Below are 14,170 nucleotides of genomic sequence, written 5' to 3'. Positions count from 1 at the left end.
AGGCTGTAGAATTTAATGACTAACTGTACATAATAGTGAAATGAATGTTGCAGTAATGATTGTTTATATGGTTTCCTCCTATTTGCAGAACATGTTTTTCAAGCCTAAACGGATTGTTTCCGCCTGAAAGCTCTTCGTCTCTCTTTGACTCTCCGGTCTTCTCTGTCCTCTCAGATGCCGCCACCTCAGGGGACACCAAGTCTCGGGTGACTGACAGCTCCCTGTCGCCCAGCTACCGAATCAGGACCGAGTCAGAGCAGGTGTCTCTGTACTCCCCGGAGCAGTCCTCCCTTCATGAAAGTGAGGGTCTGTTATTGACTTCTGTCTCCCTTCTGCGGTCCTCTTCTTTCAGCTCACATATTGGTTCTTTTGCTTCGGCTTCACCCACTTAGTTGATGGCAATTTGCTACTATTAGCCACTTCTTTCTCCTTTGGTACCTAAAAAGTCTGTTATTTCTTGCCTTCTCTTACTTTTCACAATTATGTTTGAAATTTTGGTCTCCTGACTAATAATTACTGTCGGATAACCGCTAGCAAGTTTTAAGGGTCGCCACCTCAGACTCTTTTCTGCTTTTCTGCTTTCTCCTTGCTCAACGATGCCGCCGGTGCATTAACAGACATTTTTGTATTGATATAATTGCAAAAAAAGATAATGAAGAAGCCTCACCTGACATCTCTGACATGTAGTAAACAAAACTCAAGCCATTTTCACACTTTTTTGTTGCAGTTATCGTGTACCTTTGCTCCTTCTTTGTATCGCACAGCACAGACTCTTCTGCCAGAAGAAAATCTCGGCAGAGAAAGTCTGGAGCAAATTGCCCGCACATTGTTCAGAAAATATCTGGTGTTCATGTGTGAAAATGCCTCATGACTCTGTTAAAGGGGCGAGGGTAACAGCTGATCCCTCATTGAAGGTTATGGAAGCTGGATGATGGTACACTGAATCACAGGGTGGTAGAACTGTTATCCCCCTGTTGTGTCGTTTGTCATTAGAAAGGCTCTCTAAGTAAAGGTCACGGCTGTTATGAAGCCTCTAATATCATGTCTGTCTCCTGTGCCTCTAAACCTTCCTTTTCCTCCTTCTCAACGTTTCATTGTCGTCTTTCTGTTGCTGTCGCTCTCTCTCAGGGTCTGGAGGGAATTCGTGCGGCTCAGCTCAAATGAACTCTTACGCTGACAGTGGCTATCAGGATGCCAGCAGTGGCTACCTCAGCAACCAGAACCAGAGCAAGGCTGAGCTGAGGATGCAGCACTCCTTCCCTGGTGCTGGCACCAGCACCTTGCTGAGGAATGCCAGGGCTGAGGGCCAGGCTTCAGCCCAGGTACTGACAGCAAGCGCATCTATAATCTGTCACCGCCTTTTACGGTGTTATCGCACATCCTGTTGTTGTCAGAAGGTTCACAGGTTTTATTTAAATGGAATTGCTTCAGATTTACTTTCACGTGGGGGTTGTGTGATTGTAGCGGCGTAAAGGCTTAAAATAACAGAAGTCGCATCGGAAACTGAGCAGCGCAACATCATCATGCTTCAAACAGCTTTGCACACAGATACCGCTGAGAAACCAAATGGTACAGTCACATGACAGAGGGGGGGGTGGGAGAAAATGAATATGGCCCAGAGTAAAGTCATGCCCTGTGATGAATGCTTTATGTAAAGATGTGTAATTTAGTGTCATTGTGATTGAAAATGGTGGAGTTCACTGCTTGTTGCTATTCTTTGTTGCTCCTGTAAAAAGAAACACATGCAAAGGCTTTTTTTTTTCTCTCTTTTTCTCCTGACGTGCAGGTTCAAGCAGTCGCAGCACCAGTGCCCGGCCGTGCTATGCGAAGGGTTAGCTCAGTGCCTTCTCGCTCTCACTCGCCAGCCTACGCCAGCAGTATGTCCCCATCCCGCGGTTCCTTTCGTACCTCAGTTGGCAGTGCCTACGGCTCCCCCATCGTTACCGAACCCAAACCTCTCTCCAGCATCTACTCGACAACTTTGCCCTCTGCCCAGCGCTCCAGTGGCACCGGCGGCGGCGGCGGCTCACCCTACTCCACCCAGAAAAGCTCCCCAGCTGGACTGCGACGCATGGGCTCCGCGAACTCCCGATCTGGCAGCGCAAGCCGTACCACATCGCCCTATCAGACCTCTTCAGCGTCGCCGTCGGGCCGCATGGGCTCGCCTCTGACGATGGCGGACAACGCCAACCCTCCACTGACTAAGCAGCCTAGTCACTCATCGTCTCCCATCAGGGCTAGTATGAAGGCCGTGCCGCAGCACTACAGCTCCACTCTGCCTCGCTCCGTGCTCCACAACACAGACCCCTATGGACCTCAGAGTTACGACATTTACGAGAGGATGGCGCGACCTGACAGCCTCACAGGTGCTCCACTGAATACACACACGGCTGTTTAGAGCGCACCAGTGATTCTCTGCCAAATCAGTGAGGATCACAGGGTTATAAACACATCTTTTGTTCCACAGTGCACAGACTGCTTGACCGATGACTTGGAGATTTCTTACTTGCCATTGAACACATCGCACACACAGCGACCCAAACAGCCACACAGTGTATAGATTTGCACATGGCTCACCTTTTGTTTTTTAAAGACTTTCTAATACACACCGTAACGTCTCACATGAAGGTCCTGCAACTAACGGATGAAAGAAATGTGATTGATCGGTTTCGCTTGTGTGCAAAACCGCTGTCTGCTCCCCCTGTCCACAGCCCAGTCACAAATAATCAACCAGCCTTATTTTCTCAGAGTTTTGATGTCACAGTCTAACAAAGCCTGCATGATGCGGTGTGATGCCACCCTTTTATGTTGTGCTAGATTACACACTGGTGAGGTAGTTGTAGTTAGATAACATGACAAAACATGGTCTAGTTTCTTTCAACACCATTATTTTTCCTATGTGTATTTTTGTAGGTGTGTGTAATTTATTCCAAAGAACATGAGATCAGCAAGATATCGGCCAAGAACCTACTTGCCTACTCTTGTTTGTACGTGTCATTCTTGTTAAACGTTGAAAGAAAAATAACGTTGGTGGGTCAAACCAAATTCATATTTTGTCCCAATTTGGAGCAAAACCCACAGCAATAGGAAAAGGCTGGCCTGTGCTCATTCATTCTCTACTCGCACCTTTTAAGGTTATTCCTGTACAGCAGTGCAGTTGCACTGCAACCCACTGCAGTTATCAGGGTTTATTTCTGTACCTACAATCCAGTGATGCGTGCCTCACATGCAGACTGTTTGCAGACATTAAAACTTACTGATGTTTTCTAAACATCTTTGTTTATGTTTCCGAAACGCCGTAGACGCTACAACTTACCAGTGTTCCCTGAATGCCTCACATGTAGGCAACTGGTTGCTGTTAAAGCCAAACAGAAAACCGTTTATTTAATTTTTTCATTTAGCCAAAATATGAGAACTGCTCATCCAAACAACTTCAAACTCAGCATTTTTAGACTGAAGTTCCCCAGTTAGACATGTTCCAAATTTGAAGTAGATTAGACAAACAGCTGCCGAGTAAAGCAAAGAACCTTCATACATAGACAGAAAGGTTCCAGCAGTGGTGAGAGGGTGACCCAGCCTGTTCTCAGTTCTTAAACCGAATACAGTTTACATGCTTAGAGTACAGACTGCAGGCAGACACCAAAATTGACCAAAGTCACCTAAACAAATGGAATACTGTACTTTGGTTGCTACAAAAACCAAACAGACAAACTCGCGCTGATTTGAAAAGATGACACCTACAAGGGTACAGTCGAATGTTTTGCAGCTCGTAAATCACGGGACGCATCAAGTCAGCCAGAGGAGCAGAAGTAATGCAAGCCAAGACTTTCTCTCAATGAATGCTTTGTATTGCTTTATATCAAGTGCTCATGATGAGAGTTGTTCTTTTTATATCTTGTATTTACCATACGTGCATTTCACTGCAGTAGCCTCTGCGCAGTTTGACAATGTACTCTGGTTGGGAGATGCAGTTTACCAATTTCCCCTGAATGCTTCATATTTAGGCAGACTGTCTGATGAGGGCTCTCATACACCCAACCTGCTGTGTCTCCTCACGTTGGCACCAACAAAGAAAAACTTACGTCCTCTTGGTGGATTCGTCTCTTCACTGTTTTATTCACAACTTTGTCATATAAATAAGCCAGGAGTCTATGAATTATTCACTCAGGCAAAACGTAAACAAAGCCATGTTTGTTTGAAGTCAGGTGATCATTGGCTCGGTTTTTATTATCCACTGTGATTCTAGGTCAGTTGCAGGCAGGTTTTTATGTGTTCAGATGCAAAAACCTGAGTTTTTCACATGCCAACACTTAATGTAACCCAAAATAACTTCAAATCACCGAGCAGATATTTCTGTATTTGTTAGTGGCTTTTGTAACTGAAAGTTTTTCAGGTGGAGAAAGAAATGAACGTTTTGTTTAAAACTGATGAAAGCAGGGTTTCACTCTAAAAATCCATTTTTTTTTGTTTAACTTCAAAGGGTAAATCAGGCTCTTACTCATCATGTGTCTGTACTAACATCAGAAGGTTAATTGGCTTTTTTCTTGTCAACTTTACGCTGCCTGGGATTTCCTCAGATGCCCTCATTGACGGTGACATTCAAGGTGAAATTTTTCTTTGGTTGTTACGTAGCATCCCCTCCTCCATTGTCCGTTGTCTTTTGTGTTCATGTGTTGGTGCTGCATGCATGGGTGCATGCGTGCATTTTTTGTTTGTTATCAGTCTACGAATCATTCAGAACGGCCACCATTTTTATCCTTTTATCCCTGTTTAACTGATTGGACGTGCTGCACCTTTTGTTTTATTGTTAAGCGTACACAACGTGGCCGGGCGGAATGGGCACAAGTATCAACAGGTGAATTCAGATTAATCATACGGAACCTTTATGGTTTGACCGTGACCAAAAAAAAATATATATATTTTTTGTATTGTATGGTTGACAGGGTGTTGGAAGTTATCCTCTGAAGCATAAAGATCCATTTCAGAATTCAGTCATCATAAATAAAGAAAATCCTATCTGTTGCATCGCAGCTGAGCAACAAAACCCAAACTTGATCGTCATGTCATGTAGAGGGCGTGCAAAATGGCCTGTTATGGTTAGAAACTTATGTTGCATTCCTCTTTGCATAATCACACTTACTGAAAAGAGTTTTGTATATTGAAGACAGTTGAAGAGCGTTTTTGCACGCTGGTGTTGTGGTTTGCAGTGTCGCCTCACAGCAAGAACCCGGCCTGTGTGGTGTCTGCATGTTCTCCCTGTGTATGCATGGGTTCTCTCCGGGTTATTTTGCCTCCCTCCCATCGTAGAATACCATGAATGTTAGGTTAAATGGTGATTCTAAACTGACCCGAGTGACTGAGTGAGTGTGCCAAAGGCCTTTTCAGCCTTTGCCTTTGGCCAGAATAAGACACTAGCCTGGTTCGTTTTTTTCCCCTCTGTCCTATTCCTCCTCTGCCTCATGTTGTTCTCTCCTTCGTATTCAGTTTGTCTCACTCCAGCCCCCTTCCCCCTTCTCATGATCTCCCTTTTTCTTACGAACACACCGTCTGCACTTTGCCTTTATCACAGTAATTTGTCAGCTGTGTCTGATGAGCCATATTAGCGGGAATGAGCAGTGGAATGATCACATGATTTGGAAAACACCTCCATGCAGCCTTAACTAATGTGTCCACAGGAAGTGTTTTTTTTTTCTTGCCTCATCATACATTTTGTGATTCCCTCAGTTTTGTTTTTTTCCTACAGACTTCTGTCCTTGGTCTTGTGTTTTGTTTCCACCCCTCAGTGCCGTTTCTCCTCCTCCGATCCGTCTTCCCGCTCACCTGCTTTCTGAACATGTGCTGTCACTGGCAGGATGTCGTAGCTTCCTCTCGCTGCTAAAAAAATGGAAAATGAAGACAAATTGTCTTGTCCACTTCAGAGCAGAGCAGGACAAAGAGAAAGGGGAAATGGCATGTCTGCCTGGGTGGTTTCTTGTTCCAATAGCCAAGCTACCATGAGAGTTTTGACTAGGCTTCAATCTATTTTCCCAGCTAGTATTCCCAGCTTTATGTATAATGACTTTCTGGTAATCCTCTCACCTTTGTGTTGAGTGTATTTCGCTCTGAGAAGTTTTATTATTATTTTTTAAAATATTGCTTTTGTTGAGGAATGCATCCAGCTGCATCTGTTTCTCCAGAGCAAGCACCCGCCAAGCCACCGCCGCCCTTCATCCAGCCTCTGCCAAGTGTAATCTGTTAAAGCCACGGTGAGAGGACTGAGGGGGAGAATTAAATGACTATAACACAGAAGGAATGTGGGCCATTCATCCTCAACAGACAGCAGTATGTTATTTCTCCATGAAAATTTGCAGATGCTTTAAGAAGGGACTGCAGGCCGTTATATCAGGAGAGATTACTCTCCTCATAGGTTGGCAGAACTGAACTAGTTTCAGGAATCGGGTTGCTGGGAGGAATAGATGGACACGAAGGCTCGCCTACTGAGGAGATTCTGTCTCTCTCAGTTGTTCGCATGTGTGCCAAAAACCCCAGTTACTGTATGTGGCCAGGCTTTACGCAGGAAAAGAAGTCTCTGGTGGTCCTAGACAGCCTCATTAACCCTCTTTTCATTTCCATCTTCCACACCCCCACCCCTTTTTATGTTCTCTCTTCTCTCTTCTTCCTTTCCTCATGCCTCTCAACAACCTCTTCTCTCTCTCCATATCATCACGTATGTTGGTGTAGATTCTCGGTCCAAAACATCAACTGAACAAGAGAGACTGAACTGATTTCATGCCAAGTTGCAGCGGTTTGCTTTGGTGTGCAGTACCGCATAAGGAAAGGCTTCCTTTGTTACTGACTGTGCCACTACGGCCGACAGCAAAAAAATTATTCTGTCCCTTATATCTTTACTTACTTTTACTGACTTCTGTCCATAACAGTGTTCAATGTTGTCAAATTGCTCTTTGTACGTTTATCAGGCATGAAATAAAACCCACTTCCATGTCTTGATATTGTGAATCTACAGCTTGCACAAAGGTTTGTTTAGTTATTACGGCACACTGTGTTCATGAATGATTAACACAAAAAAGAAAAGACTAAAAAGAACAAACATTATGTCATTTATCCAACAAATAAATCCTAAACTGATGAGAATGTCTGCAGAAACGGGGTGGGACTGATATTCAGTGCTTCTATTAAGCAAATCATTATGAGATCATGCACAGACTGGATCTATAAGATGGACGTACTTCCAGTGGCTTCTTCTTCTCATGATAGAGCTTTAACCTGCATTTGTGTGTGGCACAGGTGAACTGTGTTCCTGAGCCAGTTTAGTTATTTCCATGACAGAATTGTGCCTGTTTTTAATGCGGGGCCACCTGAGGGCCTTTTACCTTTTGTTACCTGTTGTACAGAAATTAGCAGGGTTGGGGCTCTTTATTTTGTAATTAACTTTCAAAAATATGACATAAAACAACTGTATATGAGTTGAGTGTAGTGCCTCACGCTCCCTCTTAAGCCGAACGTCTTTGTTTCTAAAGGTGCCTCCAGGGTCAGCCTCAGTCTGCTCCGCTCGCTTCATCTAAAATTCTGCACTACCTTTGCCCCCAGAGTTTCCTTATCCACAGACGAGGCAAATGTGCTTATTTATTCATTTCCTCAGTTTTAAGCTGTGACAGGACTCCCTCATTTAGCTGGTTCTGCATGGCGGAGTCGGTGTTAAGCAGCAGTCTGCGCCCGAGCTCATACAGTTGGAGAGCACCCAAGTGACGTCCGCGGGCTCTCGGAATGTGCAGTGAGCAGTAAGTTGCCAACTGCACAGCGTTCCTTCGGGGTTCACAGTTTCACGAGCTTCACTGATGTGAGGTTTAACACAAACAAACACAGGCTCGGAGATCGCTTAAAATGTATGGGTTTATTTGGACAAGAACAGAGAGGGGAAAAAAACTTTCTGAAGCCGCCTTCTCTTCTACGTTTCATTTACACCCGCGTGCTGCTCGGAGCGAGAGCCTCAAACCTTAAAACATTCATGCCGTTTTAATAATTTAACAGCAAAAACATGGCGGTTATTGTGCCTCTTTAAAGGAAAGATTGGTTTTGTCACAACAGCGTATTCAGCTTTAAGCTTGACTTAGTCAGACGGGCTCAGTGATTCATTATTTGGGCGGAAACTTAAGCCCATTACCATCTCCCGTCCACGTTAATGTGGCCACTTTTTTTAATCAGCTTTTTCATTAGGTCTTTTTTTTTTTTTTTTGCCTTGGCACTATTCTTGATTTATTACAGACATTTATCACGTTCTTCTTATCTGAAACCCCTTTTGCATTGCATTCCTTGTCTCTGCCAGCTTGGATTAATCCCAATTCTCCCTTTTTTTTTCTTTTTCTTTACAGAGTCAGAACAGGAGAATAGAACTCTTTGTTCTGCAGATGGATTTTTTATGTTAAATCTTTGATTTGACAGTTAAGTCCTATAACATTATCGTCACAAGCACAATTTCTTTTGTGGACACAAGTTACCTTTTTAGAAATATTCACAGACAAGATACTTCCCCCAACAAACAGTCATTTTTACCCTTTATAGATATACATCAACACGGCCTCACATAGTCTCTTCTTTTGAATGAATGTTACAAATAAATCTTGTTTCAGTTTCCTAGCGACTGTTTGCTCTCATTGTCGTTTTATGGCAAACATCTGAATTCGGGTTTCTTTCTTGCCTTTTTTGTGCTCCTCGACCGTTGTGTCTATTTCTGCCCTAAGATGAAAAGGGATTTCAGTCCTTTGTGCGTGACGCAGCGGCGCTCTCATAAATACGTGGAATTACCACATCTAGAGGTCTTCTCTTTAAGAAATAGCGCACAGGTATTGCATTGAGATTGTGAGGCTTTTGGATTTTGTTGGGCTGAAACAATAATGCTCCCATGCGAAAGGACTCAGAGCAGCAGATGAAGCTGCTGCCTCATTATGTGCTTGTTGTTTTGCATCTGCACCGAAGCTGAGGCAGACAGGACTTGTTGCTTCATGACGCCCCCGCGCCCTGTCTAAAGTGACCTGTCTGGGAAAGTTTCTTAATTGGTCAACTTTCATTTTCTCGCCCTCGTCAGTTTAAGCTGTTGCTTGTTACCAAAGCCATTTGTTGTGCCCAATATCCGCCGAGGTCAAAGCGCTCATTTGCTTACATTCTTCTTGGACCAGCACTTTTGCTGCTTCTCATCAGTTGCCTGTTTCTGCCTTTCAGACCGGCATTTAAGCCTTTTAGATTTGGAGCATTTACAATGGAGGCAAAAGAGAGAAAGCAAAGAAATCCTTTGCAGTTCTCTATCATGCTCTGAATTTGCATAACAAGTACCCGGTAAATAAAAAGATTATAGATATCAAAAGGCTTAATCAAAAAGCTAACTTTTTTCGTACAATAGCAGACTCAGTTAACAGCATTGGCAGTCACTGGGATGAAAGATTTCAGTTTTAATCTAACTTATTATAATATGAGAGAAAACACCTGTCTGACCATCTCCCCAATGTTTTTGTTGGAAATGATAACCGAGGTAATAAGCTGACATTGTCTGGCTCAGTAACACTGTGGAGGGCACTTGATTCTGTTTTTTGTAGTCACTAGAACATCTGATGCAGCCTGTTTACATCACTGCCTGAACCACATATCATTCTTGTACATCTACAGGAATACGGAGCTCATATGCCAGTCAGCACAGCCAGCTTGGTCAGGACGTAAGGTCTGCCATGTCCCCAGACCGCCACATTGCACCAATCTATGAGGATCGAACGTTCCAGGGTCCGTTGTACCGCAGCCCCAGCCACACCCAGCAGGGCACCCTCTACAGGAGCAGCTCAGGTTGGTCCCACGTTATGGTTTTGGTCCAAGACCCCCTGCAAAGGGCCGTGATGAGTAACAGTTAAAGCACATTTAGTATTGGTCTGCAAACTGCTGAACAGGAAGGAAGGCAAGCCCACAAAAACAGGATTTAAGTGGTCCTAGTACACGATTAGCATATCGTCTGCATAGATATAATGTGGTATCAGGCGTCTTTGCTCCTGACTCATGAGGAAACAATACGATCTGACAGAGAACTAATGATCTATAAACTATATAGGAATATAACAAATGGATGCAATACGCATGTAATGTTATTACTCATTGATATGAGATTTAAAATGTAAATAAGTCCAGTTTCTACACCTGACTGTTGTGCTGTAAAAACGACTGAAGTTGAACATTTGAGAGGGTTTGAGAGACTCCTCAGAGGAGGTATCATGTCAGGTAATATTTATGTCAGCCGTGCTTGTGCTTTATCTATCATTTTGAAGCATTTTGAGTTTGTTATATTTGAAAATAATTTTCTTTCTGATCTGTCACACACAAGCAAAGAGTCACTCGTTCCCCTCTATTTATTCATTTTCTCTCTCTTTGTGATGTTTTTTTTAAAACCTTTTTGTTGTTGGTTTTGCAGTCCCCACACAAGAATAGACCTTTCACACATCATTTTGTTTAAACACAGCTTTTGCACGAAGTATAGTTTCATCTTGCAGATGCCCTTTATAGTCTCCGAATATCTCAAAGTATTTGCCTTTTAATAGTCCTGTCCTTGACTCTGAAGTATTGTCTTCTTGGGGGAACACCATCTCTCTGCCCTTTAGCTCAGTATATGTTATGTCTTCCTTTTCTGCTTTCCACTGTAGATTTCTTTCTTTTTTTTTTCCCTCTCTGCCACCCTCTGTTCCTCCGCCTCATGTTGCCTTCCTCCCTCCACTGTCAGGCAGAAAAGGATAAGACATGAGTTAATGGAAAGGTTCTGATATGTCATTCTGCCACAAAGGAGTCCATTACCCATGTGTCACAGTGAGCTCTGGAAAAGGACAAAGAACCAGGGGACAGCTTGGTTGCCCACATCCACAGCCAACTCTCTCCTTATGTTGGCATTTTGAGCATTTCTCTGCCTAAAATACAGTTTCTACTGTCACAGACGCATTCCATTTGGGCTTCTCCCTGGCACACTGCTTATAAGTTCAATAACTTCACTAATAAATGCTATTGATTCTGCGTAGAAGCCCCCCCCCCTCAGACAATCCACTATAATGTGTTTCTGCCAGGGATATCGAGAAAGGGTGAGTTAGGTGGAGTTGGAGGGGCGTTCAATGTGGATATTCTTTGCAGGAGCTACCTCATTAGAAAAATCCAATTTGATCCCAGTTTTTCTTTGTTGTGTTCTAAAATTATATTTCAATGCTCCATTTTCACCCCGTCGGCTTCCCATGCATCCATGGCTGTTTCTTAAAGCATGCACTGGACTCCTTTGTGTAAGCCGGAGTAAGATTTTGTTAAATGGAAGATATCGATCCTTCGCTGAAGCGGTGGCGAACGGAATCCAAGTAGTTCTGGTAAAATCGCAAAGCTGTACGACGTTGTTTATAATTTGTATGCCAGTGTCTCTGTAAGGTTATGCTTTGAAAGATAGCCACACTGCAGGCTTGAAGTGCCGTCCAACACAGAAGTGCACCGATGCGAGAAATTGTGTTTTTGGAGGCAACACCACAAGTAGACGTTTCTGGGTTCCTGGTAGGAGGGAGTTTTTGAGCAGGCTCGTGCCCAGTTCTGTTGGATGGCTCACACAGAGCTGACCAGCGCAGCAGTCAAGCGGGCAGAAATCACGTGGCCTCTGTGAGAAGGAGGGCTAAATCTTACCAGCTTGTTTATGCAGTTCTGTGTTTGTGACCCATTGTGCTTGAATAAAAATAGGTCATAACATCACACGGAGGAAATGAAAAGACGAAAGATGACTGAAGCAATATGCTCCCAGGCTTACTGCCCTTCTCTTCATGGTTTTGATGCCTCAACTTTGATTTTCTCTCTGCTGAATGTTTTTGGAGCTGCTCGTGGTTTGCTAATTCTATATTTGCTTTGTTTGGCAAAGTGAGTATGAGGATGCAGGATTGCAAAGGATCAAGAAGGCGTTGAAGGAGGAATTTGCGGACCATCAAACAGGTTGATTCGCCTAATCGTCTCTGAACGCCAGCAGGACCCCTCTGGCTGAACACAATCTTGTAAAAGCAAAACAACGAGCAAATAAGCCTTTGAAGGAGAAGGGCTCTGCTTTTTGCAAACATGGGAGCTGTGTTTTATCCTCATCATTAATTGGTTCCAGATTTGAGAATTTGCAGACTCTGTCGAAACAGCAGCATGTTTGTGTTTCCAGCTTTATGTAAACTTGTACGGTAACGGTGTGTAAAGCTCAGAGTTGATCTGAAAGGGTCTGAAAACTGCTAATCTTCGCTTGATGTTGTGTTGCCATCCTGCGTGAGGTCTTTGCGTGTTTAACCTCTCGGCGTTTGTTTGTGTCTCAGGTGTGGGAAGTTTGCAGAGGTCGTCCAGCCAACGCAGTGCCATGACTTACCAAAGAAACAACTATGCTCTTAACACAGCAGCCACCTATGCTGATCCGTATCGCTCAGCGCAGTACCGGCCCTCCGACCCGGCCTACGCCCGCCAGGCTCTTGTAATGGATGACGGTGCCGCCCGCTCCCCTTCCATAGACAGCATTCAGAAGGACCCCAGGTAAGCACGGTTCACATTTCAGTGTTAAACTGCGTTCGTACACCATTAATTTTACCCTGCGGTTTGTAACCAGCGTGGTCCAGCTCAACCCAGTCACCCAGAGGGACGACTTATGCTTACAAGGCATCCCTGTTCTGCTCGTTCAATGCCGGCGTCCTCTTACTATTCAAACAGACCCCCTCCCTCTCTCTCTCTCTTGGGTAGCCACACACAGCTTTAGCCATTTAAGCAAGCTCAACTGTGCCTGGCCACTTAACAATAGATTCTCACATGCACCAAAGTGCTGCGTCTGCTCTTGTCGTACAGACGTGTGGACGTGTAGAGAGTGGATTGACACTTGCAGTAAACCCCTGAGGCTGCACATTCAGAGCTTTGTTTACACATGTGCAGGCCACCGTAGTGTAACTACTTAAAGGGAGGGCACCACAGGGATTGCTGAGAGTCAAATCTATCAAATGAAGTGCACCGGAGTAGAATTTTCAAAGGGATGATGTCTAACAGAAGTTGTGTTCTTGAGCATACTTTCAGCTGAGACTCAGAAAAGACAAATTTAGGTTGACCATCCTGGGACTTACTACATATAAACCACTCAGAGCGAGGCAAAAGACATGATGTATGTTTAAAGTTGGACACCAGTAATCTCACCGGATTTGTGTGTGAACGCTACTTAGTCTCAATTTATGAGTGACTTGGTAGGAGATATACGACAGAGTACAAGTAAAAGGAAACCGCCTCAGTAGTATATTTCTTCTCCTCTCCCCTTTTTGCGCACTGCATACCTAAAAGGGAATAATACGAGTGTGACCAAAGTAAACTGTCCTGTACAGTGGAACCGGATGTGAACGTAATTTCCTGGGTTTTAAGTATCCCCTCAGATGCTGCTCCCTCTCTGTGTCTGTTGTCATGCTGATAGCTTTTCACCCCACCTGTACTTCCAGAGAATTTGCTTGGCGTGACCCAGAGCTGACAGAGGTAATCCATATGCTGCAGCACCACTTCCCCTCTGTGCAGGCCAACGCAGCTGCCTACCTCCAGCACCTGTGCTTTGGTGATAATCGAGTGAAGACTGAGGTGGGTGCCGTACCGCCGATCCCTTTTAGTGTCTTTAACGTCCGATAGTCATAACTCGTCAGGGCTAGTTTTTTATGTTTTAAATGGATAGCTCCACCCTTTTGTTCTATTTCGCACGTGCATCTCTGAAACATCTGCGCAACAAATAAGATTATTATAGAATAAGCTGTCGATGTTTATTGTAGTTTTGGGTTTTGGTTCAGCTTTGACTTGCCCAATTAGCTGTACTTGTGCACGCTCAGAGATTTCTCTGTGTGGGAATAAATCTTAGCAACAAAGCGGTGGGCAATCATCCAAATAATCCCGCCTTCACTTCTCCAGCTACTTTGCTGGGCAGGTTTATTTAGACCCATTGAACCATCGCTATACAAATAAAACTCGAGTCATGTCAGGAAATGTCTGTCAGTTGTTGACTTTGACTCAGATTGGGGTGTGTCGACTATTTCTTGCTTGTCAGATGTGTCATTTTGATGCAGCGCCTTAACAATTTAAACCTTTGTGCACATGAAATCTGCAGCTGCTTCGTAAGCACATGCAAAAAAGTCGCATTCTC

General features: G+C 44.1%; 1 protein-coding gene across 5 annotated transcripts in view; it reads left to right on the top strand.

Moving 5' to 3' along the window:
* LOC140319481 (plakophilin-4-like) overlaps positions 1-14,170 on the top strand; it is a 67,446-nt gene that overhangs the window by 36,703 nt on the left and 16,573 nt on the right. For 4 of the 5 annotated variants that reach the window (XM_072397132.1, XM_072397131.1, XM_072397133.1 and 1 more), the window contains 7 exons: positions 175-300; positions 1,129-1,322; positions 1,787-2,366; positions 4,578-4,604; positions 9,658-9,828; positions 12,336-12,546; positions 13,485-13,617. In XM_072397132.1, the coding sequence (XP_072253233.1) occupies positions 175-300; positions 1,129-1,322; positions 1,787-2,366; positions 4,578-4,604; positions 9,658-9,828; positions 12,336-12,546; positions 13,485-13,617 (1,442 nt within the window). The remainder of the gene's footprint in view (positions 1-174; positions 301-1,128; positions 1,323-1,786; positions 2,367-4,577; positions 4,605-9,657; positions 9,829-12,335; positions 12,547-13,484; positions 13,618-14,170) is intronic. The other variant, XM_072397130.1, reaches the window with a different exon arrangement.

The sequence above is a fragment of the Leuresthes tenuis genome, unplaced genomic scaffold (genome assembly GCF_036924035.1).
Source record: "Leuresthes tenuis unplaced genomic scaffold, fLeuTen1.0.hap1 SCAF_12, whole genome shotgun sequence".
NCBI lineage: Eukaryota > Metazoa > Chordata > Actinopteri > Atheriniformes > Atherinopsidae > Leuresthes > Leuresthes tenuis.
This window is presented reverse-complemented; position numbering and strand designations above follow the sequence as displayed.